Raw genomic sequence first — 24,996 nt, forward strand, 5'->3', positions numbered from 1 at the left:
AATGGGCTAAGAAGATCATTTTTATATTGATTCTTGCCCAGCACAGTATGGGGTATATGTATTCTATAATGCAGCTAGTTCAGAATTATGCAGCTAAAAGAAATGATACTCCTGCTAGTACCTGGGAGCTGTATTTCATACATAAAGTGTGTACCATTCATTTGTGGTATCTTTTCTATAAATTATATTATATAGCCATGGAAAAAGGCTCAACACTACTCTCTCTTCTTTGGCACAGGAATGTGAAATCAAAGAAGAAGGCAAGATACATGTTCTTATTTTACACAACTGCCGCCTGGACCAGACTGGTGGTGTAGATTTCCAAGCTGCCAATGTCAAATCCAGTGCTCACCTCCGAGTTAAGCGTAAGTATTATGTGTTTTCGCTAAAAAAAAAAAAAAAAAAAAAAAAAAAAAAAAAAAATTTACTCTATACTTTCATAGAAAATGGATTCATATGAAATTGAGATTATAAAATACTATATGTGTATAAAAACTGGCTTTCTTCTATTTTTGGACCTTCTGATATAAAAGTCCTTCAAATTCTAAAGTCTTGACATTTTTAGTGACTTTGAACAACAGTAAAAAATAAAGTTAGTTTTTTTTCCTGCTCTAGCAATCCTTTCATTCAAAACAGATAAACATACAGTAAGAACTGAAAATTAAAAATTCTTAAAAAATCATATCGCTCAAGTGACTATCCAATGGTAGCCCTACGGAGAATACCTTTGCTGTGTAGGCATTTTCAACTCGAGAAGGGAGGCAGAAAATTTAGGTTCCCATTTTTGGAAGGTGCAAAGTGGTTGATGGACATGGACAGGCTGTGAAGCCGAGGACCCCTTGTCTCTCCCAATCAGAGCCTTAGTTATTTTGGAGGTCACATACCTTATGTAGCAGGAGGAACTTGACGCCTGGCAGAGAGACAGATGCAGCCCAGATTTCTTGCTGACCTTGTATATCCTGAAGAAGGGGCTCCTACAAACACCAGCTCTTTGGCTGCCTGCTCTCCCCTTCTCAGCACCATGGGGCCACGCACAAATGGGAGTTAAAACAGCAGCCAGTCTTGCAGCCTTTCCTGCATGAACAACCATGGAAATGAAGAATTAAATCTACTTATTCTTGGGGATTTACAAAATGAGTAATACAAGGCATTTTCTTTCCTCTCGAAAAGCACGAATAATTGGTCTTCTGAGGCCTCTAAAGGATGTCACGGTGACTGCAGGGGAAACAGCCACCTTTGACTGTGAGCTCTCTTATGAAGATATTCCAGTGGAATGGTACCTCAAAGGAAAGAAACTGGAGCCTGATGATAAGGTAAAAAGTGGGAGGACACGCAGTCGCCGCTCTGCCTCTCTCCCTTAGGGTCACTTTCACTGTCCTTGGCTTGTTCTGTCTGATGTCCCCTCCACAGCCTTTGCATTTCTCCTGCCTCTAACTTGGTTTCCTCTGAAACTGTACTATGGAGTTTTCAAGTTTTCATTAGGTTTAGCCTGATAGTGTTTTACTAAAATAGAAATAACACTTTTAAATATGATCAGGTTGTAGTTTTCCTGGAAAAGGAAAAAAAAAAAAAAAGGCAAGTGCGCATTAGCCGTCAAGGCTAGCATGCGGGAGTGATGACAAGAAGGAGAGAGAAAAGGGGCTTTCTAACTGGGTTCTCAGCAACAGCCCTGCCCAGAGGCTCCTCCTGTGTTATCTAGCCTTCTGCATACGACCAGATTAAGAGGAGACTGGAACTCCATTTCAGGCAGTTGACAGAGACGGAGAGAGAACTTCAGAGCAGATTTTCTCTTCTAGCATTTCTTCAAGGCTATTTTTAACACTCAAGTGCTTTGGGCTTTGCAAATTCTGGAATGCAAGAGTACTATTTAAAGTGCAGCTGGTGGAAGGGGGGCGGGGGAGGAAGGCTGCTGAGATCCCTGTGTGTAAGTGAATAAACTTTTGAGAAGTTTGGGTAAACCACCTTAGTTTTTCCTAATATATCTGAGGCTGAACATTACACCCAAAAGTGAAAACTGAACCATTTTCTCAGATAGGCCTAAATTGATCTGTGTATTCTGTACCTCCTGAGTCTAGGCCAGGAAATTAAATTTATACAATCCCTGTACTGTGTAGAGGTGATACTCAAATGAGCCTGAAAATTTGCCATGCATTTTTATTTCTTGAAAAACAAAACACAGAAACAGGACATTTCATTGTTCTGTGGCTTTCACGTTACCCAATATTCCAGAAATGATACTGACCATATGTAAAACTTCTATACACATCAAAATCTGAAGACTCAAAAATATGTCATTAGAAGGTGAGTTAGTCTCACGAGGAGACTAAAGTACTAGAGCACATTGCCTTCACGTAGATGTTTGAAAACAGATTTTAAAATAGTATTCTACCAGATGACTAAGTCATAGCCTGGTAGCAGTCATCTGGTAGGTAAATTCTGCCCAGCACAGGACTAAGACCTTTGGTTTCCATTATTACCAACTAAAACAGGCAGCAGAACATTCCAATTACAGCATGAGAATTAATTTACACAGCAAAAAAAAACTTCTCTTACAACAGAGTCTTCTAAATACTGAACCAGGTGCTGGGTTCATCTCAAGTTTCTTGTTTTAATGTGTACAACTTTTTTTCCTATTCAGTGTTGTGCAGTTTTTTTCTTACTTGGGGGTCAAACTAGGAACTTTTATTAGAAAAGAAAGATGACTCTCCATTCTAATGCAAAAACTCTACTATTTCAACTTAAAATGTAGTTCCTAAAAGTCTTGCATTTGTTATACTCAAAGGGGAAAATCTATTATCATCCTTACATTTTTTCCTAGGGTTAGGAAGGGTGGGACCACTGGAGCCAGAGGGCTGCTCAGTGTGTCCCTTGCATAGGAATGTTAATCCGTCCCTGCACCTCCCAAAATAGTAATCCTTCTACGAATTTGATCTTGTACCTCTTAAATGTCTCTTTTCAAAAAGAATTTAAGGACTAACTGCAAAGCAGCATGTTCACTTAATACAGTTTATAGGTTTGATTAAATTAAGCCTATTAGCATAAATTGTTCTTGTCATTTTAACTCAAGCCTTTTTATCTACACTTTTTGTAAAAAAAAAAAATCTTTTTTAAATTTTTTAATTATTTTTCTATATCGATCCCAGTTCCCTCTCCCTCCCATTCCCCACCCAAGCTCCCCTCCTGTCCCATCCTCCCCCCACTCCACAGGGAGGGTGATGCCTTCCAGGAAGGATCATCAAAGTCTGTCAAGTCATTTGGAGTAGGGTCTAGGCCCTCCGTCCTGCCTCTAGGCTAAGGGAGTACACCAACAGACAAACAGACAAAACCATTTACAGACATGGGAAACTGAAAGGCAGCGTTTTGTAAATAAACTATATTTTTCTTTCATTTTTGGTTTTTCTCCCCTTTGGCCAAGTAAAAATGGCTAAATGCTACATTCTCAGAGGCTTTTGGTAATTTTGTATTTAACTTTTAACAGCTTGGTAGTGCTGTCTGTTCTACCAGTAAGTATGCTTCATTATAAATCAATCAAGAATAGCTATTAGTATTATCACTTTATATTCTACCAAAAATATTTGGCATTCATGTTGTTGCTTTCTTTTTCCATCTATTGTATTTCCTTTTTTGCTTTCTTTTTATTTGAACATAATCAAAATACTGACTATGGTCTTCATAAGCCATTTATTGAAAACCCACTATATTCTGGATAATACATCCAGTGACAGAGAATATCCTATTGATTTCTCAGAATAATTCAGATGGCAAGTCAATATATTAATAGAAATTATGTGTATGTGTATATGTTAGAAACTAAAGTTCCTTTTAAGTGGCCATAAGTCACTTCAAAATTCATAGTCAGACATTTTTTAAAAGACTCATTCAGATCCTACCTCCTTAAGTAAGTAGCAGCTAAGTACCTAGGATAAATCTTAACTACTGGCTCCTAGCTATGTATTGTTCTTTATTACTGTTTTTGTTTTATGTTTCAGTGAAACTGTATTCCTTATTCTTTCTTTTACTTCTAGCAAAATAAATACAAATAGTTTCATCAGGAAAGAGTTGATGTAATTCTTAACTGTAAGAGGACACTTAAGCAATATCAAAACCAATCTCAGTGACAGAGTAGAGCTCCTGAGGAATCTTAGGTTCTAGAACTATATAAACCCCAATCATTACTCCAGAATGATTCTACTTGTAACAACCCCAATGATATCTGATTTTCGCACATCTCATGCTCAAACACAGGAAGAAGGAAGAGTCAACATCAAAGAAAGTTGATAGCAAAATTTAAAAAATGTACAAATTAATCATGGATCACATTAATTTGCAAAGTAAATTTAATTACTAAAGTAAATGTGAGAAGAATGGTACTTTGTATTTACATAATTACCTTCCCATTAGAACACACGATTTTCTTTCAGAAAAAAACTTTCAGCTTACAGTAGCCAATCATTTTTTCTTTCACTTTTAGCTTCTCTAAATTCTTTCCGCACAGAAACCCAAAGCAAAACAGAAATGCATATATATTTATAATTACATGTATTTTCACAAAGTCGTAAATAGAAATTGGTGTGTTACCTCATATTTATATAATGGTAACTAAGAAAGGCTAAAAGTTTTGAAAATATAGGTTGAATTCACTTTAAAATTCTATACATATATACATATATATATACATATATATACACACATATATACATTCAACATATATGATTATAAATCAATATGGGTAACACTCTTATATAGTTTAAGTGAATTAAGGAACCTGTATTCTAGGTGGCTATTTCATTTATTTGTTATCTGTACTCTTTTAAAACTCAACTAGGTGGTGACACGTTCAGAAGGAAGAGTTCACACGCTCACCCTGAGGGATGTGAAGCTAGAAGATGCAGGAGAAGTTCAACTGACAGCAAAGGATTTCAAAACTCAGGCCAATCTCTTTGTGAAAGGTAATTGCACAGCTTATTTCTAAATACACATATAATGAAAGAGAATCATAAATAATGCAACCTCTTAATTGTCCTTGTGCAAGAATACCACAGATCATTAAAAATCAAGTATCCAGAAGTCTAATTTTAGAATTTGGCATAACAAAATAAAGGTTTTTTTTTTTTTTTTTTTTTTTTTTTTTTAATGGTGAGGCAATGCTGACACCTTTAAGCCCAGCACTCAGGAGGCAGAGGCAGGCAGATCTCTGTGAGTTTAAAACCACCCTGGTCTACAGAGTAAATTCCAGGACAGTCATGGCTGCAGAGAGAAAACTTGTCTCAGAAGAAAAAACAAATGTGTGTTTTGCATACTCTTTCTCTTCTTATGTTATTGTTTTATTTTTCACTAGTTCCAAAAACAAATGGTAAAATAATTATCAACTCCTTTTATGAAATAGTGTTAGCCATTTTTCCTTTATGTTTCATAACTTATTTTATAATTATTTCTCTTGTAAGCCTCACACTCAAGAGATGGAGGCAGAGGGATTGCCACAAGTTTGAAACCAGCCTGGTCTACGTAATGAGTTTCCAGGCTAGCCTGTGGGAAGGGAAAAATCATAGAAAGTTTTTTTTTCCTGTGTATGAATAATGATAAAACATCATTATTTAAGGAAACAATCTAAATGAAAAATAGCTTCACAAATGAGTAAGCTTAGACCAGAAGCAGCTCCAGAAATGCCAGAGGGAATTAGAAAAAGTTCTGGAGCTCTTGGAGACAGGAAGCTGCTAATCAGTATAACTCTTTCAGAGCCCCCAGTTGAGTTCACTAAGCCTCTTGAAGACCAGACGGTCGAAGAGGAGGCCACTGCAGTACTGGAGTGTGAAGTATCCAGAGAAAATGCCAAGGTGAAATGGTTCAAAAATGGGACAGAAATCCTCAAAAGCAAGAAGTATGAAATCATCGCCGATGGCAGGGTCCGAAAACTTATTATACACGCTTGTACCCCAGAGGATATCAAAACATACACTTGTGATGCTAAGGATTTTAAGACTTCCTGTAACCTGAATGTTATTCGTAAGTATTCCTCCAGAGGACTTGGCACTTGCAACTCTTTGTAGCCAAAAAACCAAGACATTTTGTGCATGCCCTTCTTGGCCTAATCATAATTCTTGTCAATTTATAGTATGGATGCTAACCTAACCTAATACGTCACATTTCTTTAAAAACCTTCTTCTGCTCTGCCTGGCCTTGGAAAAGCTATCAACCACTGCTGTGCTCTTTGTCCATATGTGGCTAAACCCACTATATGAATATCCTGCTAGAGATGAAAACAAACTGAATCACTAGGAGAACTACAGAACCCTCATTCAATTTGGAAGGAAGATAACTGGAGAATATCTGAAAAATGAGAATGAAGGTTGTTTGAATAGGAACATACTTGAGAACAACTGTTATATGTTAACACCCAACCATATAATTCAGTCTGAGAACAAAGATGGATGAGAAGCCAAATGAGGCCCAGGTCCTTTGAGTCCTGGATTCTTTGAATGAAGAACTCTATTGTTTTTACTATTGCTTCTTCCTCTGGTGGAGATAATAACCCCTTATCTCAGTATGCCAACTGCTAGCTAGCTCATTTGCTTTGTTGATTCATTTGTCCAGCAAAACATTTTTCATGGTATATTTTTGTGCAGTAGTTGTTTGGCAATGTTGCTTCTCATCTGTCAATGACTAAAACCTAGTGGCTTTGTGTTTCCAGCATCTTGTACTGTGTCACTCTTTCCATGCCTTGGTTCCTCAACTTTAACTTACCTCAGAATAGTCCCATGGGCTTTCTTCCCCTTGTCATCTACTTCCTCTTGGAGAAGGCTTGGCCTTGATGGCTTTTATCCTCAAGTCTATCAGCTAGCATTGGTCTGAGAACCCCATGATCAAGAAGGGTTAACTTGGAAAGGCCTGATAGGAGCTCTTGGAAGGGCAAGGAGGCAGCTGCTCCAACCTGCACAGAAGCAGTAAGATTTCTGGAAATGCATGCACCTACAGCTATAAAAGGCAAATCAACGTCCCATGTAGAATACTGTGTTTGTCATACTAACACATGCCTGACTTGCATATGAAATCTTTAAAGCTGAGTCAAAATGCAAAGCTGATAATGCTATTCCAACCGGATTCATGCATCATAGCCATACACAAAGCCTTTACTATTGTCTTTGAATTCAGACTGTTGTCTTTGAATTCCACTGGTTATCTTTCCTTACTAGTGTTTTCTTCAACTCTGGGATAGTACTAAAAGAGAGAAGGCATTTCCTTCAGCAATCATTCAAAAGAACTGAGATGGATCTCAGTTTGAAAGAACTAAGTTGGTAGCACAGTAAAACATAATGTTTGTGAGCTAGAGAGTTCAAAAGCAAAGCATCATCCCCAATGGAAACTGCAAGTGATTTCAACATCAGTTGCAGTCTATTAAGATGGGAAGAGGGAAAAAAAAGTAGTCCTTTGCAAAAGAGAGTCACTTTTTCTTGTTGGGTGGTGGCAGCTCAGCCTTTAGTCCCAGCACTTGGGAGGCAAAGGCAGGAGGACCTCTGAGTTTGAGGCCAGCCTGGCTACACAGAGAAACCTTATTTTGAAAAGGAGAGAGAGAGAGAGAGATAGAGAGAGAGAGAGAGAGAGATAGAGAGAGAGAGAGAGAGAGAGAGAGAGATATTTTCTTAACATGTGTACCAGGAAAAAAAAAAAAAAAGATCAGGATAACTGTGTAGGAGCCTCATTTGAATCCCAATGCCATTCTCTTACAGCTCCTCATGTGGAATTCCTAAGACCACTCACAGACCTTCAAGTTAAAGAAAAAGAAACAGCTCGGTTTGAGTGTGAAATTTCCAAGGAAAATGCCAAGGTCTGTGACTACATGATGTTATCTTAGATTATCAAGTTGCTTTGTTTACTTTTGGCCAAATAGAAGGGAAGAAAAAAAAATAGCTAATTTTTTTCTCTGACTCCCACTTTAGATTAAATTATATTTTAGCATGAAAGATGGACCTGACTTAATTATTCTCTTTAATATTAACTGATAGAAAAACCTTGAACCCATAAGAGATTTATTATTTAGAGTCATTTAGAATTGCTATTTTTTAAGATTAAAAAAATATTACATAGCAGTAATTCCATATCTTAGCTAAGTATTTCTGGTTGCCATGAACTATTATTATTGCCAAATTCCTTCAACTTTCAGTCTGTTTTCAGAGCAGTAGGGCTGGTTTGTTTGATATCTAAGGCTCCCAAGACTCAAAACTTGCATAATCCTGTTATGTTATTGGTAATAGTATCATAGTGGGTCAACAGTATGATAACTTGGTAAATTGGTTCTTGCTTCTTTTGATTTCTATTTTTATGTCTTCCTTCATACATACTATGATATTTATGGTCTTCTTATTTAAACACTATAATATACTATTATTGTTTTTCTTAAAGCCCTCAGGATCCTAGTTCCCCTAGTTTCTGTTAGGGATACCATATAAAGGAACAACATGAAAATTGATTTTTTTTTTAAATCTATTTGTCTTAAAATACAGGTTCAGTGGTTTAAAGATGGTGCTGAAATTAAAAAGGGCAAAAAGTATGACATCATTTCTAAGGGAGCAGTACGAATTCTTGTCATCAACAAATGTCTATTGAATGATGAAGCAGAGTATTCCTGTGAAGTGAGGACAGCCAGAACTTCAGGCATGCTGACAGTCCTTGGTGAGCGCGATGTCTCTCTTTGCCTAAATGTACTCGGCAGGAAAACCCACTTCCCATTTCACTGAATAAATTTGGGTTCTTTTCTACAGAGGAAGAAGCTGTCTTCACAAAAAATCTTGCCAACCTTGAAGTTAGTGAAGGAGATACTATCAAACTAGTGTGTGAAGTCTCCAAGCCTGGGGCAGAAGTGATCTGGTACAAAGGGGATGAGGAGATCATAGAAACAGGAAGATTCGAAATACTTACTGATGGAAGGAAGAGAATCCTGATAGTTCAGAATGCGCAACTTGAGGATGCGGGCAGCTACAACTGTCGACTCCCAAGTTCTCAGACAGATGGCAAAGTCAAAGTCCACGGTATGAAAATCTCAGTGAAGGGCATTTCTAGTCTTTCTCTCCTTACTGTATTTAAGATACAAATACCTATGTTTTCATTGATCTCCAACTTTTTTTTTTCTTTCCAGAACTTGCTGCTGAATTCATCTCAAAACCTCAAAACCTTGAGATACTTGAAGGAGAAAAGGCTGAGTTTGTCTGTACAATCTCAAAGGAAAGCTTTGAAGTTCAGTGGAAGAGGGATGATCAGACTCTGGAATCTGGGGATAAATACGACATCATTGCTGATGGCAAGAAGAGAATCCTCGTAGTGAAAGATGCCACATTACAAGACATGGGCACTTATGTAGTCATGGTTGGGGCTGCCAGAGCTGCAGCTCATCTGACAGTCATTGGTAAGTTTGTCCTTGCTTCTTGAGATTGACATATTTGTAGTTTTGGTCCTTTTTCATGCTACAAAGTCTTATTGATGGTTTACAGAAAAACTCAAGATCATAGTTCCTCTTAAAGACACCAAAGTAAAAGAACAACAAGAAGTGGCCTTCAACTGTGAAGTCAATACTGAAGGTGCCAAAGCCAAATGGTTCAGAAATGAAGAAGCCATATTTGATAGTTCAAAATACATCATTCTCCAAAAAGACTTGGTCTACACTCTCAGAATCAGAGATGCACACTTAGATGACCAAGCCAACTACAATGTGTCTTTGACTAATCACAGAGGTGAAAATGTTAAAAGTGCAGCCAATCTAATAGTGGAAGGTACGTGACTTAGACGGTCCTAGAAAAAAAATTTTCTGGCAATTAATATTATGCAAACAACTAAATTCAACATTATTGTTCCCTGTTACCACAGAGGAAGACCTTAGGATTATCGAGCCTCTTAAAGATATTGAAACAATGGAGAAGAAATCAGTCACATTCTGGTGCAAGGTGAATCGTCTTAATGTCACACTCAAGTGGACCAAAAATGGAGAAGAAGTGGCTTTTGACAACCGCATATCATACAGAATTGATAAGTACAAGCACTCTCTGATCATCAAGGACTGTGGCTTTCCAGATGAAGGTGAATATATTGTTACTGCTGGACAAGACAAATCAGTCGCAGAGCTGCTTATCATTGAAGCCCCAACAGAATTCGTGGAGCACCTGGAAGACCAGACAGTCACAGAGTTTGATGATGCTGTCTTCTCCTGCCAGCTTTCCAGAGAGAAAGCCAATGTAAAATGGTACAGAAATGGAAGAGAAATCAAGGAAGGCAAAAAGTACGCAAAAAGCGTTTGGTGTCTTTGCTCTGCTATTTGTGTATGCTGGCTGACAGTCTAACACTCCTGCCACAAGCTAACTAACAATTCAATCTCTTCTTCAGATACAAATTTGAAAAAGATGGGAGCATACACAGACTCATCATAAAGGACTGCAGGCTGGAAGATGAGTGCGAATATGCTTGTGGTGTAGAGGACAGGAAGTCCCGAGCTAGACTTTTTGTAGAAGGTGTGTATTGGCCTCAAGAATAATTTGAGCTAAAGAGACAGTTTTTTTTAACAACTCTGATAGAAAAGACAATCATACATGAGTTTTAATGTTCACATTTTCTTTCCAGAAATCCCTGTTGAGATTATCAGGCCTCCTCAAGATATTCTTGAAGCCCCTGGTGCAGACGTTATCTTTATGGCTGAGCTCAACAAAGATAAAGTGGAAGTCCAATGGCTTAGAAATAACATGGTTGTTGTTCAGGGTGACAAACACCAGATGATGAGTGAAGGAAAGATACACAGGCTACAGATTTGTGATATTAAGCCACGTGACCAGGGTGAATACAGATTCATTGCCAAAGATAAAGAAGCCAGGGCTAAACTTGAATTAGCAGGTAAGTCGCCTTCCTTTGCTTTGTAATGTTCTCATGAAATCACAGAGCTTACGTAGATTTCAGATTTTATAGCTATAGCAAAATACTTCTTGCAAAAGCCTATGGTTTTCAAGCCCATTTCATGTGTTGCACACTCTACTTTCTTGTACTATAAGAAGGAAGTTAATGGCATTCATGTCATTCCTGGTTTATTCCTGGTACATGGCAGCTGCTCATGAATTCATAGAATTAATGACAGCCCCTCACTCTACTGCTGTAACTCCTATGGATCTTTTAGTTATATTCTTACCTTGACCCAAGATACCTTTGTTCTAAACACCTCATTGGTATATCTTGTGTACACACACACATATACACACACATCCAATTTATCCTGAACTAAGTGGGCAGTATTTTATCAAAAACCTATTTTATAAAATAGTTTCAATGACTAAAGCAAAACCCATTTGACTGTATTCTAGGTCCACTCTTACTGTGTTTTAATGAAGACTAGATGTTAATGACTGTGTGCCATCTTCAACCCTCTTTTTTCCAAAGGCTGATAGTTTGGAGTAGGGGAGAATTATTATAACCCTCCAACAGTGTTCTTCACTATAAAATTACTATGGCATACTTCCAAGGTTATGATGATGCTAGCAAATGTACAGAAAAAAAACAAAAACAAAGCCTGTGCTGTAGTGTGACTACAGGATATAATGCAAACACATTTGCATGTTCTCGTTCTCACTAGCTGCACCTAAAATCAAGACATCTGATCAGGATCTCGTGGTTGATGCTGGGCAGCCCCTGACAATGGTAGTACCCTATGATGCCTACCCCAAAGCAGAAGCTGAGTGGTTTAAAGAAAACGAACCTCTGTCTACAAAAACTGTGGACACTACAGCTGATCAGACCTCTTTCAGAATCTTAGAAGCCAAAAAAGAAGACAAGGGGAGGTATAAAATCGTGCTCCAGAACAAGCATGGAAAAGCAGAAGGTTTCATCAATTTACAAGTTATTGGTAAGCCCCCGAGTCACTCAAACTTGATTGGCACAGTGAAGCTTAAAGGCATAGCACCACTAAACATTCTGTGATATGTAAATTGCAGATGTTCCTGGGCCAGTCCGTAACTTAGAAGTGACAGAAACATTTGATGGTGAAGTAAGCCTCGCTTGGGAAGAACCATTAACAGATGGTGGGAGCAAAATCATAGGTTATGTTGTTGAACGGCGTGATGTCAAGAGAAAGACCTGGGTTCTGGCCACAGACCGAGCAGACAGCTGTGAGTTTACTGTCACTGGACTACAGAAAGGAGGAGTGGAGTACCTATTCCGTGTGAGTGCAAGGAACAGAGTTGGCACTGGGGAACCAGTAGAAACTGACAGTCCCGTGGAAGCCAGGAGCAAATATGGTAAGAAGTATTTAAGTAAATTGCCAACTAGCTAAGCTTTGTGTTTATCCCCAACATAACCCAAATTTACGTGTACTTCTTCTGTGGTGACATCCAGATGTTCCAGGCCCTCCTTTGAATGTCACTATCACCGATGTGAATAGATTTGGTGTCTCACTGACGTGGGAGCCACCAGAGTATGATGGAGGTGCTGAAATCACAAACTATGTAATTGAATTGAGAGACAAGACTTCTATCAGGTGGGATACTGCCATGACCGTAAGAGCCGAGGACCTGTCAGCAACAGTCACAGACGTGGTTGAGGGACAGGAGTATAGCTTCCGTGTCAGAGCCCAGAACAGAATTGGAGTTGGGAAACCGAGTACAGCCACACCCTTTGTCAAAGTTGCTGATCCAATAGGTAAGATCATAATGGTAATTTTAAAAGGAAATAAACACTGCATGTAACCAAAGAATTAAATCCATTAATTCAAATCATTCTAATCAAGTAAAACATAATAAAAGGTAGAGCATCAACAAATTTAAGACAAAATTATAAAAGCCAAGATTGTACCCACACTGTTCATAAACTTATTTTTATGAGACTGTTGGGATCATTTCATGTCTTAATGAATTGTCACACAATAAAAGTGTATGTCCGAAATCTTTCTGCTATTCTAGAGAGGCCAAGTCCTCCTGTGAACCTAAGTTCCTCAGATCAGACACAATCATCAGTTCAGCTCACATGGGAGCCTCCTCTGAAAGATGGAGGCAGCCCAATATTGGGCTATATAATTGAGAGATGTGAAGAAGGAAAAGACAACTGGATTCGCTGCAATATGAAACCTGTCCCTGAACTGACCTACAAGGCAAGGACTTTGCACATATATGTATGTATGTGTTCATGGGATTACAAGAATATGATGTTAACAAATACTAACTTGTCATTTTAGGTCACTGGATTGCATAAAGGAAACAAATATTTATATAGAGTATCTGCAGAAAATGCAGCTGGTGTTTCAGATCCATCTGAGATCCTTGGTCCTCTCACAGCTGATGACGCCTTTGGTAAATAAATATTTTACTTTTTTAGATTAGGGAATAACACATACATTTTCTGGTGTTCCAGGGGCATAAATACAGTGCTAGAAATTAACTGATTTTTCTTTTTGGTAGTTGAACCAACAATGGATTTGAGCGCATTTAAAGATGGTCTGGAAGTGATAGTCCCAAATCCCATCAAGATCCTGGTTCCAAGCACAGGCTATCCAAGACCAAAAGCAACCTGGATTTTTGGAGATCAAGTACTAGAAGAGGGGGATCGTGTAAAAATGAAGACCATATCAGCCTATGCCGAACTTGTCATTTCTCCAAGTGAACGGACAGACAAGGGTATTTACACACTCACATTAGAAAATCCCGTGAAGTCAATTTCTGGGGAAATTGATGTCAATGTCATCGGTAAGGAATTAAACTCTCGCTATCTATTGAGATTGGCTGTATTAAAACATATTGGCTTCAACCATATTGAGTTTCACTGCATTTTTTTCTACTAGCTCCCCCAAGCGCACCCAAAGAACTGAAATTTAGTGACATAACAAAGGATTCTGTACATTTGACTTGGGAACCACCAGACGATGATGGAGGAAGTCCACTAACTGGATATGTTATTGAAAAGAGAGAAATGAGCAGGAAAACATGGACTAAAGTGAGTGTTGCATCATAACATAGCAATTTAAAAAAAGAGAATGGAGGCAATCCCAGGAGGAGGCTGGGAGGCCCTACAGATGGGCCATGTGCTATGTCATTTACCTTTGTCTCATGAAAAATATCAAATCCTTGGGTAATTTGGCCAGAGTTGTTGTCCCATTTTGTTTTCAGCTAGGCTTGTTTAACACATAAAAGAAAGTTTACCTATATATTTGGTATCTAATGAGTACCCATAATGTACACACTGTGCTATAAGCCATTTCTAAGAAAGTATTTATTGCCCCAGTGGTCATGTATTTTTTTTTCCTCACTGTACTAGATTTACCTTAGTTAACCTGACCTGCTATTGTTTCCTCCATTTATGCTGGTTTTGAGTGTGTGTATGTGTTACATGTATCTATCTATACATACACATTTTCAATACTAGAAATAAAATTTGGATTCACATGCTAGACAGCAACTACATCAATGAGTTCACCCCCAAGCCCATTATTAATCTCATTTAAAATTAAATTTTTACTAAACAAACTACCATCTTTCTAATGCATGCACACAATGAATCTATTTCTCGTAGCTTAGGAAAAATGTTATTATAACCCACTTTGCTATTTTCCCCAATACAAAATTAATATGAGAGTAACACTAATACTTTGTTCAAAACAACTTTAAAGTAAGCAGGATGTAGTGGCACATGCCTGGAGAGGCTGAGGCAGGACTGTGGATTTAGAGCCAATGTAGACTTTATAGTAGTAGACTCTAGGCCAGCCTGGGCTAAATAAAAAATCCCAGCCTTAAAAAATTAATAGTTTGTATCTGTATTCATGATTTAAAAAAATCTTTTGACTTGAGGCAATACTCAGGTAAGATAGTCAATGAACTGTTTCTTTGTCCCAGGTTATGGACTTTGTGACTGATCTAGAATTCACAGTCCCTGATCTTGTTCAAGGAAAAGAATATCTATTCAAGGTCTGTGCTCGAAACAAGTGTGGCCCTGGAGAACCAGCATATACGGATGAGCCTGTAAATATGTCTGCTCCTGCAAGTAAGTGAATGCCTGATGGGTTCATTCCTGATCTGTGTTAAGTACTTTTGGCTTTAGATCTGGAGTTGAAGTTTAGGGGAAAGGCACAAGTTGGTAGAATGGAGGTAATTGGAGAAGACTAATTGTCTAAGACTAACACCCTCCTTTAAATATTACAGCGGTACCTGACCCACCAGAGAATGTTAAATGGAGAGATAGGACTGCCAAGAGCATCTTCCTAACATGGGATCCTCCTAAAAATGACGGTGGTTCACGCATCAAAGGATATATAGTTGAAAAATGCCCACGTGGTTCTGATAAATGGGTTGCCTGTGGGGAGCCTGTTGCAGACACAAAGTAGGTGTTTGTTTTTTAAATTGGACACATAAATAATTCTGATTCCTGCCCACTAGAATGGATTTTACATGGGTAACATTCAACGTTCATTTTTCCTCACCTAGTATACCTATATATGATTTTTTACAAAGTTCCGCTATACATGAATAGCCTTGTTCAAGGTTTTCTTTTATTAGTTAGGACACTGAAAAGTCCAGTTACAAGTTAAACAAAGCTTTGTCCCAGATAGCTGACTGGGGCAACACAAGAATGAAGAAATGGAAGACACGATGAATATATATAGGAAAGCTGTGGTCCAGTGGGGGATGTGCTCACTGTAATGGAGGACATGCACTATGCTACCAGAAAATTTAGCAGGTTTAATATGTACAGCAAAAACAGAAGTAGTTAGATGGTCTCAGTGGGAGGTCTGGGTAGGGTAGATATAAACATCCAGGAGGAAGAAGCTACAGTTGATAGTTTTACACACACTAGTCCTACCTAAAGGTCAATTGTTTGTCCACACTGGCTCTTAGACCAGAGAAAGGCTTTGCCATTTCCATGGGTCTAAGGCCATGATTATGCTCATGTCAATATGATTCATCGGGATTTCACCTATCCCTGCCCCATCCATTGCTTCCTCTACTCCCCACAGTCCAGATATTGCATTTAAAGGCAGTACTATGTCAGGGGTATGAATTTTAGAAAAATAACTATACTATGCAACTGTGTCATAGATTATCCACATAACAATGAAATTCCCATTTTGTTTTCTGGCAGAATGGAAGTGACAGGTCTTGAGGAAGGCAAATGGTATGCTTACCGCGTGAAAGCCTTGAACAGGCAAGGTGCTAGCAAGCCAAGCAAACCCACAGAAGAAATCCAGGCAGTGGACACACAGGGTATTTATCATTTCCTTCTTGTCTTGTCAGTCAGGCCTCTGACATTGTCTGCTTGAACTTGCTAACAGCATGAATAATCTTCTTCAATTCAGAGGCTCCTGAGATCTTCCTTGATGTGAAACTCCTTGCTGGGCTCACTGTGAAAGCTGGAACAAAGATTGAGCTTCCTGCCACTGTGACTGGAAAGCCTGAACCTAAAATAACTTGGACAAAGGCTGATACCCTTCTGAAGCCAGACCAAAGAATCACCATTGAAAATGTTCCTAAGAAGTCCACAGTGACAATCACAGACAGTAAGAGAAGTGACACGGGCACATATATCATCGAAGCTGTGAACGTCTGTGGCCGGGCAACAGCCGTGGTGGAAGTGAATGTCTTGGGTGAGAGAAGCTCTTCTTTTTAAAAGGGTGATATTTGTCATGGCTACTTGACCAAAATACAACTTAAAACATTTTCCCCCCTGTAATGCCACCCACAGACAAACCTGGACCACCAGCTGCTTTTGACATCACAGATGTAACCAATGAGTCATGTCTTCTGACATGGAACCCACCAAGAGATGATGGTGGATCTAAGATCACCAACTACGTTGTGGAGAGAAAAGCTACAGACAGTGATGTGTGGCATAAACTCTCATCCACTGTTAAGGACACAAACTTCAAGGCAACCAAATTAACACCCAACAAAGAGTACATCTTCAGAGTTGCTGCAGAGAACATGTATGGTGTTGGTGAGCCAGTGCAGGCTGCTCCAATAATAGCCAAATATCAGTTTGGTAAGATTCTCAATCTGCTAACTAAAAAGAATAAAGGAGGATGCTTATGGCAATCTTACATTTAGGTGTTGGGTATGACTTTTTATATCCTTGTCCTGTCTGTAGATCCACCTGGACCTCCAACTCGCCTAGAACCTTCTGACATCACTAAAGATGCAGTGACACTCACATGGTGTGAGCCAGATGATGATGGTGGCAGCCCCATCACTGGATACTGGGTAGAAAGATTAGATCCTGACACTGATAAATGGGTCCGATGCAATAAGATGCCAGTAAAAGACACAACATACAGGTAAGTCCCACCCCGCATCCCCATCATATTTTAAAATAGCAACATGCTCAGTTGTTTGTACACGAGTGTTCCTTTTGGTCATATGAGACTACAAATTAAGAGATTTTAATCACTTTTACTTCTGTTGCCTGTTGGCACATATTTTAAATGACATGACTACCATCCAATGGCAAATGTCTGTTATCTTTGAAATAGTAACTTTCTAGGAGTTTCAAGCATTTTGGTTTTCCAATATATTATAGTAACTAATAATTATAGATATAATTTGTGGGATACATTTGGATTAATATAAAGAATGTGATAATAGAGTTAAAAATATTGTTAAGTTTATGTTGAAGGATTTTCAGTTAAATTTACAAATTGATTCTTGCTATTTAAATAAATTAGCCTCTTCTGTGTATAGTAGAAAGGTTACCACTTCTTACTTACCATGCTGTTACTTTGTCCCTGCTCCAGAGTGAAAGGTCTCACCAATAAGAAAAAGTACAGATTCCGTGTGCTGGCTGAAAATTTGGCTGGACCCGGAAAACCAAGTAGATCAACTGAACCAATCTTAATAAAGGATCCCATAGGTATTATTTATATGATTTTCTATGGTTATTTTGAGGCATATTATTAACTTCCTTTGCACAAAACAAATAATGGTTGTCATTGGCTTGCAGATCCTCCATGGCCCCCTGGAAAACCAACTGTAAAGGATGTAGGCAAAACATCATTAGTATTGAACTGGACCAAGCCAGAACATGATGGAGGGGCAAAGATAGAGTCTTATGTCATTGAGATGCTAAAGACTGGAACAGACGACTGGGTCAGAGTGGCTGAGGGGGTCCCGACCACTGAGCATTTGCTCACAGGGCTAATGGAAGGGCAGGAATACTCATTCAGAGTAAGAGCTGTGAACAAAGCTGGGGAGAGCGAACCCAGCGATCCCAGTGACCCTGTGCTTTGCCGGGAGAAACTATGTAAGTCACTTTTGAGATCTATCTGAAATCTAAAATCTAAGAGAAAATTTAAACCTCACTACTATTATTCCCTCCTTGCCTTATTGTTTCATTGTGACTAGGAGAACATTTGGTAAAGACTAAATGGAACGTGTTTTCCTCTTTTCTTCAGATCCTCCATCACCACCTCGTTGGCTTGAAGTGATTAATATCACAAAAAATACAGCTGACCTAAAGTGGACAGTTCCTGAGAAAGATGGAGGGTCACCCATCACCAACTACATTGTGGAAAAGAGAGATGTGAGGCGAAAAGGCTGGCAAACAGTGGACACTACTGTCAAGGAGACCAAGTGCACAGTAACCCCACTGACAGAGGGCTCTTTGTATGTGTTCCGAGTCGCTGCAGAGAATGCCATAGGACAAAGTGACTACACTGAAATCGGAGATTCTGTCCTGGCCAAAGACACCTTCAGTATGCACCACAACCCAGTCTTTGCAATAGCATTTGTAGCAATTATAAGTTGTTCCCTCAGGTTTTTCTAATCATTGATTATTATTTTGCCTTCAGCCACCCCTGGACCACCCTATGCCCTGACAGTGGTTGATGTGACAAAACGACATGTTGACCTAAAGTGGGAGCCACCCAAAAATGATGGTGGGAGACCAATACAGAGGTAGAACTTCCATTTTATTTGCTTAAAAAAAGAAAGAGTCAAATTTGGATGGACATTTTAAACTTGTGCTTTACACAATGCTAAATGGAATGCCTGGTTCCTTCAACAGATACATCATTGAGAAGAAGGAAAAATTAGGCACCCGTTGGGTAAAAGCTGGAAAGACCTCAGGTCCTGACTGTAACTTCAGGGTAACTGATGTCATAGAGGGCACAGAAGTCCAGTTTCAAGTTCGGGCAGAAAATGAAGCAGGAGTTGGTCACCCAAGTGAGCCCACAGAAATCCTGTCAATTGAAGATCCAACAAGTAAGTTGTACTGAACATTCAAAGGAGATTGTCTAGAGCCTAATGATGAGACTGTGGTGTTAAATGCTTTGGTGCTGTCTTCCCAGGTCCTCCCTCACCTCCTCTTGATCTGCATGTGACTGATGCTGGGAGAAAACACATTGCCATTGCTTGGAAACCTCCAGAGAAAAATGGTGGCAGTCCTATCATAGGCTACCATGTTGAAATGTGTCCAGTAGGCACTGAAAAATGGATGCGAGTTAATTCTCGCCCAATAAAAGATTTGAAGTTCAAAGTTGAAGAGGGAATTGTTCCTGACAAAGAATATGTTTTGAGAGTGAGAGCTGTCAATGCTGTTGGAGTCAGTGAGCCATCTGAAATCTCTGAAAACGTGGTTGCCAAAGACCCTGACTGTAAGAATTCTATATCTTTTATGGTTTATAAGATCTGCTTTCTTCCTGACCACTGCATTTTAACATATTTTCCCCTATTCTTTGGTGTTTTGTAGGCAAACCAACAATTGATTTAGAGACTCATGATATTGTTGTTATCGAAGGTGAGAAGTTAAGCATCCCTGTGCCCTTCAGAGCTGTCCCGGTTCCAACAGTGAGCTGGCATAAAGATGGCAAAGAAGTTAAAGCAAGTGACAGGTTAACAATGAAGAATGACCACATCTCTGCACACCTCGAGGTTCCCAAGAGTGTCCATGCAGATGCTGGAGTTTATACCATCACCCTGGAGAATAAGCTTGGCTCAGCAACTGCTTCAATCAATGTCAAAGTCATAGGTAACAATTCTGTCATGAAACACCAGACATTCTCTATATCTTCCAGAAATTATAATAGCTAGCTTTGTGATGCTCTGTACAAATAGCTTCAAGAACAGGCATTTGTAAACTGAATATTCCCTCGGGTTACTTATTTTCATTTGAAAAGTAAAGTCATTTTAAAGAGATTAAATTGATAACTAAACTATGATTAATTTATTTGTTTTAATTATTTGCACATGAAATACTGATTTTTTTTTCTTTTCTTTTCTTTTTTTTAATGCATATAGAGTATTTTTTATTTAATTTAACAAAGTCCAATTAAATGAAAACAAACATTTATACACAATATTTGGGAATTTGGGCGTCGTTCTTTCCAAACTACTTCCTGCTGGTAAGGGGCGCTGTCTTGGGGGATTCGAAGAAGATTCAGATATCCTAGCTGTAGTCTGTAGGGCTGTTTTGTCCTGATTTAAATAAAATATCTAGCACTCCTAAAGAATATTTCAGTGATCAATATTTATTTCTGAATTATATAAATTCAGTTTTCTATAGTCTTCTCCTTCACCAACAATAAGTTTTTCTACCCTTTACTACCAGGGATGGTAGTAGTTAAAAATTAATGAGGTAATTTTGATTAACACAAAGACTCGAGGGTTGATGCTTCTGATTAATAACAGATTAGAAACAAATATGCTAAATGTCTTATGTTCTAAGGGATAGTAACACAGAAAGATTACTCCACCCAAAATGTATATATGCCAAATTAAGTAAAGTTCACTATTCAAACACTAGTTTTTCAAGCTTATCAATTTTATGTGTAATAGGTCTGCCTGGTCCATGCAAAGATATTAAAGCAAGTGACATAACCAAGAGTTCTTGCAAGTTAACATGGGAGCCTCCAGAATATGATGGTGGAAGCCCAATTCTTCATTATGTCCTGGAACGTAGAGAGGCTGGGAGGAGGACATATATACCAGTTATGTCTGGTGAGAACAAACTGTCTTGGACTGTAAAGGATCTTATACCAAATGGTGAATACTTCTTCCGTGTCAAAGCGGTCAACAAGATTGGTGGAGGTGAATATATTGAACTCAAGAATCCTGTCATTGCTCAAGATCCAAAGCGTAAGTTGGAAAATAGACATATGATGGCTAGGATAAAATATACAAGAATTAATTGTGTTTGCATTAATTGGTTTCTCCAATAGTAATAGGTATTTTTCTTTGTTCACCAGAACCGCCTGATCCACCTGTAGATGTTGAGGTTCATAATCCTACAGCTAAGGCAATGACTATCACATGGAAGCCACCCTTGTATGATGGAGGAAGCAAGATAATGGGTTACATCATAGAAAAGATTGCTAAGGGTGAAGACAGATGGAAGAGATGCAACGAACATCTGGTACCTGTCCTGACCTATACAGCAAAAGGACTTGAGGAGGGAAAAGAGTACCAATTCCGTGTGCGAGCAGAGAATGCTGCTGGTATTGGAGAACCTTCTCGGGCCACTCCCCCAACCAAAGCTGTAGATCCTATTGGTATGTTTTATTTATTGGGGGTGCCATTTTCTCATTGTAAAATAAATAGGGTCCATGTTTTGTCGAGAATTAAAAACAATTCTGGCTTTTAATCATTACAGATGCCCCAAAAGTCATCCTCAAAACAAGCCTAGAAGTAAAACGAGGTGAGGAAATAGCACTGGATGCAACCATTTCTGGCTCACCTTACCCAACAATCACATGGATAAAGGATGAAAATGTCATTGTACCGGAGGAAATTAAGAAGCGAGCAGCACCCCCAGTTAGGAGGAAGAAGGGTGAAGGTGAAGAAGAGGAGCCATTCTTCCTGCCTCTGACAGAGCGTCTGAGCATCAACAATAGCAAGCAAGGGGAATCTCAGCTGCGCATCCGTGACTCCCTGCGACCCGATCACGGCCAGTACATGATCAAAGTTGAGAACGATCATGGTGTTGCCAAAGCCCCTTGCACTGTCACTGTGCTAGGTAAGTAGTTAAAACTACACTTTCCCATGGAGAAAGAAAATCTAGGTGAGAGTTTCAGCAAGACATAGGAATAAGGAGTTTGGGGAACCCATTAAAAGAAACACATCACCAAATAATTCTCAGTTACATCTTACCATGTAAGCAGACACTATTGAAAAAAAAATCAACTGACCATGTTGTTAGCCAATGTAATACAAACAGAGAAGGATATGGAAAAACTAGTTGTACCAAAAGACCATAATAACATTTACATTTTCTAAAGCAGCCAGTTCTATGCAAAATTTTAATTGCTGATCTCCTTTGAAATATTAGATACACCAGGACCACCAATCAACTTTGTATTTGAGGATATTAGAAAGAACTCTGTCCTCTGTAAATGGGAGCCACCCCTTGATGATGGTGGCAGTGAAATCATTAACTATACCTTGGAGAAGAGAGACAAGACCAAGCCTGACTCAGAATGGATTGTTATCTCTTCAACGCTCAGACACTGCAAATATTCAGTAACAAAACTGATTGAAGGAAAAGAGTACCTCTTTCGTGTAAGAGCTGAAAATAGACTAGGACCTGGACCTCCATGTGTTTCAAAGCCACTTTTAGCCAAAGATCCATTTGGTAAGGTTCTTTTAGTATCATAAGTTGGCCTTTTCACCATATACTTCAATCTTTACATTATCATGGTTTTGTAAAATTGACTTTATATCACATTATAAAATTCAAAAATTCTTTTTATCAGAACCACCTGAGGCACCTGATAAGCCCATTGTGGAAGATGTCACCAGCAACAGTATGCTAGTAAAATGGAATGAACCCAAAGATAATGGCAGCCCCATCTTGGGTTACTGGCTTGAGAAACGTGAGGTCAATAGTACACACTGGTCTCGTGTCAACAAAACCCTTCTCAGTTCTTTGAAAACCAAGGTAGATGGCTTATTAGAAGGTCTCACCTATGTCTTCCGAGTCTGTGCTGAAAATGCTGCTGGTCCTGGAAAGTTCAGCCCACCTTCGGATCCTAAAACAGCTAGAGATCCAATCTGTAAGTAGCTCCTTAAGTACGAAAGAGCAGTCTAACCCACACTTGGAAACTATCAGTGAATTTGACCTGTGTATTCTGTATTCTTCCTAGCTCCACCTGGGCCACCTATCCCAAGAGTTGCTGATACAAGCTCTACAACCATAGAGCTGGAATGGGAACCCCCAGCTTTCAATGGTGGTGGGGAGATTATTGGCTACTTTGTTGATAAGCAGTTGGTTGGCACAAATGAGTGGTCACGCTGCACGGAGAAGATGATTAAAGTCCGTCAGTTCACTGTCAAAGAAATCCGAGAGGGTGCTGACTACAAACTTCGAGTGAGCGCCGTCAATGCGGCAGGTGAAGGACCACCTGGAGAAACAGGGCCTGTCACTGTGGCTGAACCACAAGGTACTTAAAAGTGTTCTGGGGGGCAGGGGGAAATGGATATTTCCCAACATGGGGCCATATTTTCTTTTTCCTTGCACTTGCATAAACATATATTACTGTTCTTCAACAGAGCCTCCAACTGTGGAACTGGATGTTTCTGTCAAGGGTGGAATACAAATCATGGCTGGGAAGACTCTCAGAATCCCAGCAGTGGTGACTGGCCGTCCTGTGCCCACAAAAGTATGGACCATAGAAGAAGGGGAGCTGGATAAAGAACGCGTTGTAATAGAGAATGTTGGAACCAAATCTGAACTAATTATCAAGAATGCATTGAGAAAAGACCATGGCAGATATGTGATCACAGCAACAAACAGCTGTGGTTCCAAATTTGCAGCAGTCCGGGTTGAAGTGTTTGGTAAGGAACGTTTTGAGAATCTTCATACGATTTCCCCTTGTCATGTGATCTTACTACATTGATTTTGTTTGTTTGTTTGTGCTGTTTCGTTTTCCAGATGTGCCTGGCCCAGTGCTTGACCTAAAACCTGTTGTCACAAACAGAAAAATGTGTCTGCTTAACTGGTCTGATCCAGCAGATGATGGAGGAAGTGAAATCACAGGGTTCATAATTGAAAGAAAAGATGCCAAGATGCACACTTGGAGACAACCCATTGAGACTGAGAGATCCAAGTGTGATATCACAGGTCTTATAGAGGGACAAGAATACAAGTTCCGTGTCATTGCCAAGAACAAATTTGGCTGTGGGCCTCCTGTTGAAATAGGACCAATTCTTGCAGTTGATCCACTAGGTAAGAAAAGATTTTTACTGTACTTACAAAATAAATACTATTCTGCTTATAGATAAGTCAAGCACTTGCTGAGATTTATGGCTTCAAACCCAATATTCTCAAGATATTAGACTAGCAAGAGACTAGTAAGAGAAAATCACATATCAGCAAATTTAAAGATACCATATTTGTTAAATTTCCATGTATTTTTGCTTTATGTATATAAATTATGCAGCATTTTCTATGCCAAAAAATTTGGATCTACAAAGTTTTGGTAAAAAACACAAATAAATTTAGAATCATTCAATATTACCAATATAGCTATCTGGCCAGGAGTTGGTAGCACACACCTTTAATCCCAGCACTAGAGAGATAGAGCCAAGCAGATTTCTGTGAGTTCAAGGCCAGCCTGGTTTACATAGAGAATTCCAGGACAGCCAAAGCTACACAGAGAAATCCTGTCTCAAAAAATAAATAAATAAAGTGATCTGGTAATTATATAGAGTTCCCTGCTTTCCTAAAATAAAATTATGAGGCTGATAATTATCATGGGATAGGTAAATTAGTTTTACTGCACTGCTAAGAAGTCTTTATATTGGAAGGCTGTGGAAACCCCCAATCAGAAAGAGCCCTCAAAAAATAGAACACCAAACAGAGGAGGTCTCCCAGAAGCTAAAATGAAACACTAAATGTATGTACACTTAGGAATACAAATTAATATCCTTCTTAAAGTGAGATCCTGGAGGAAAATCCACTCCTCAAGAAATAGTTTTCCTTCTACCACCACACCTGGAAAAAGATTACACCATACACCACAGTTTCAATCATCCCATAAAGTCTATTAATTTCAGGTTGCGCCAGAGG

General features: G+C 39.0%; 1 protein-coding gene across 1 annotated transcript in view; it reads left to right on the top strand.

Annotated features, from left to right (window-relative positions):
* Ttn (titin) overlaps positions 1–24,996 on the top strand; it is a 271,496-nt gene that overhangs the window by 167,050 nt on the left and 79,450 nt on the right. Inside the window, exons 192-231 of the mRNA XM_051184409.1 lie at positions 239–365; positions 1,171–1,313; positions 4,826–4,949; positions 5,737–6,003; positions 7,725–7,822; positions 8,499–8,667; positions 8,757–9,023; positions 9,131–9,397; positions 9,483–9,761; positions 9,856–10,264; positions 10,369–10,493; positions 10,603–10,869; positions 11,600–11,869; positions 11,958–12,260; positions 12,358–12,660; positions 12,921–13,108; positions 13,193–13,307; positions 13,416–13,700; positions 13,796–13,947; positions 14,844–14,991; positions 15,150–15,327; positions 16,087–16,208; positions 16,301–16,588; positions 16,687–16,983; positions 17,089–17,275; positions 17,732–17,847; positions 17,938–18,237; positions 18,389–18,688; positions 18,785–18,890; positions 19,000–19,196; positions 19,283–19,588; positions 19,684–19,962; positions 20,769–21,068; positions 21,179–21,481; positions 21,583–21,945; positions 22,258–22,560; positions 22,682–22,981; positions 23,072–23,368; positions 23,478–23,762; positions 23,860–24,153. Coding sequence (XP_051040366.1) covers positions 239–365; positions 1,171–1,313; positions 4,826–4,949; positions 5,737–6,003; positions 7,725–7,822; positions 8,499–8,667; positions 8,757–9,023; positions 9,131–9,397; positions 9,483–9,761; positions 9,856–10,264; positions 10,369–10,493; positions 10,603–10,869; positions 11,600–11,869; positions 11,958–12,260; positions 12,358–12,660; positions 12,921–13,108; positions 13,193–13,307; positions 13,416–13,700; positions 13,796–13,947; positions 14,844–14,991; positions 15,150–15,327; positions 16,087–16,208; positions 16,301–16,588; positions 16,687–16,983; positions 17,089–17,275; positions 17,732–17,847; positions 17,938–18,237; positions 18,389–18,688; positions 18,785–18,890; positions 19,000–19,196; positions 19,283–19,588; positions 19,684–19,962; positions 20,769–21,068; positions 21,179–21,481; positions 21,583–21,945; positions 22,258–22,560; positions 22,682–22,981; positions 23,072–23,368; positions 23,478–23,762; positions 23,860–24,153 — 9,427 coding nt within the window. The remainder of the gene's footprint in view (positions 1–238; positions 366–1,170; positions 1,314–4,825; positions 4,950–5,736; positions 6,004–7,724; positions 7,823–8,498; positions 8,668–8,756; positions 9,024–9,130; positions 9,398–9,482; positions 9,762–9,855; positions 10,265–10,368; positions 10,494–10,602; positions 10,870–11,599; positions 11,870–11,957; positions 12,261–12,357; positions 12,661–12,920; positions 13,109–13,192; positions 13,308–13,415; positions 13,701–13,795; positions 13,948–14,843; positions 14,992–15,149; positions 15,328–16,086; positions 16,209–16,300; positions 16,589–16,686; positions 16,984–17,088; positions 17,276–17,731; positions 17,848–17,937; positions 18,238–18,388; positions 18,689–18,784; positions 18,891–18,999; positions 19,197–19,282; positions 19,589–19,683; positions 19,963–20,768; positions 21,069–21,178; positions 21,482–21,582; positions 21,946–22,257; positions 22,561–22,681; positions 22,982–23,071; positions 23,369–23,477; positions 23,763–23,859; positions 24,154–24,996) is intronic.

Source organism: Phodopus roborovskii, unplaced genomic scaffold (assembly GCF_943737965.1).
Source record: "Phodopus roborovskii unplaced genomic scaffold, PHOROB, whole genome shotgun sequence".
Taxonomy (NCBI): domain Eukaryota; kingdom Metazoa; phylum Chordata; class Mammalia; order Rodentia; family Cricetidae; genus Phodopus; species Phodopus roborovskii.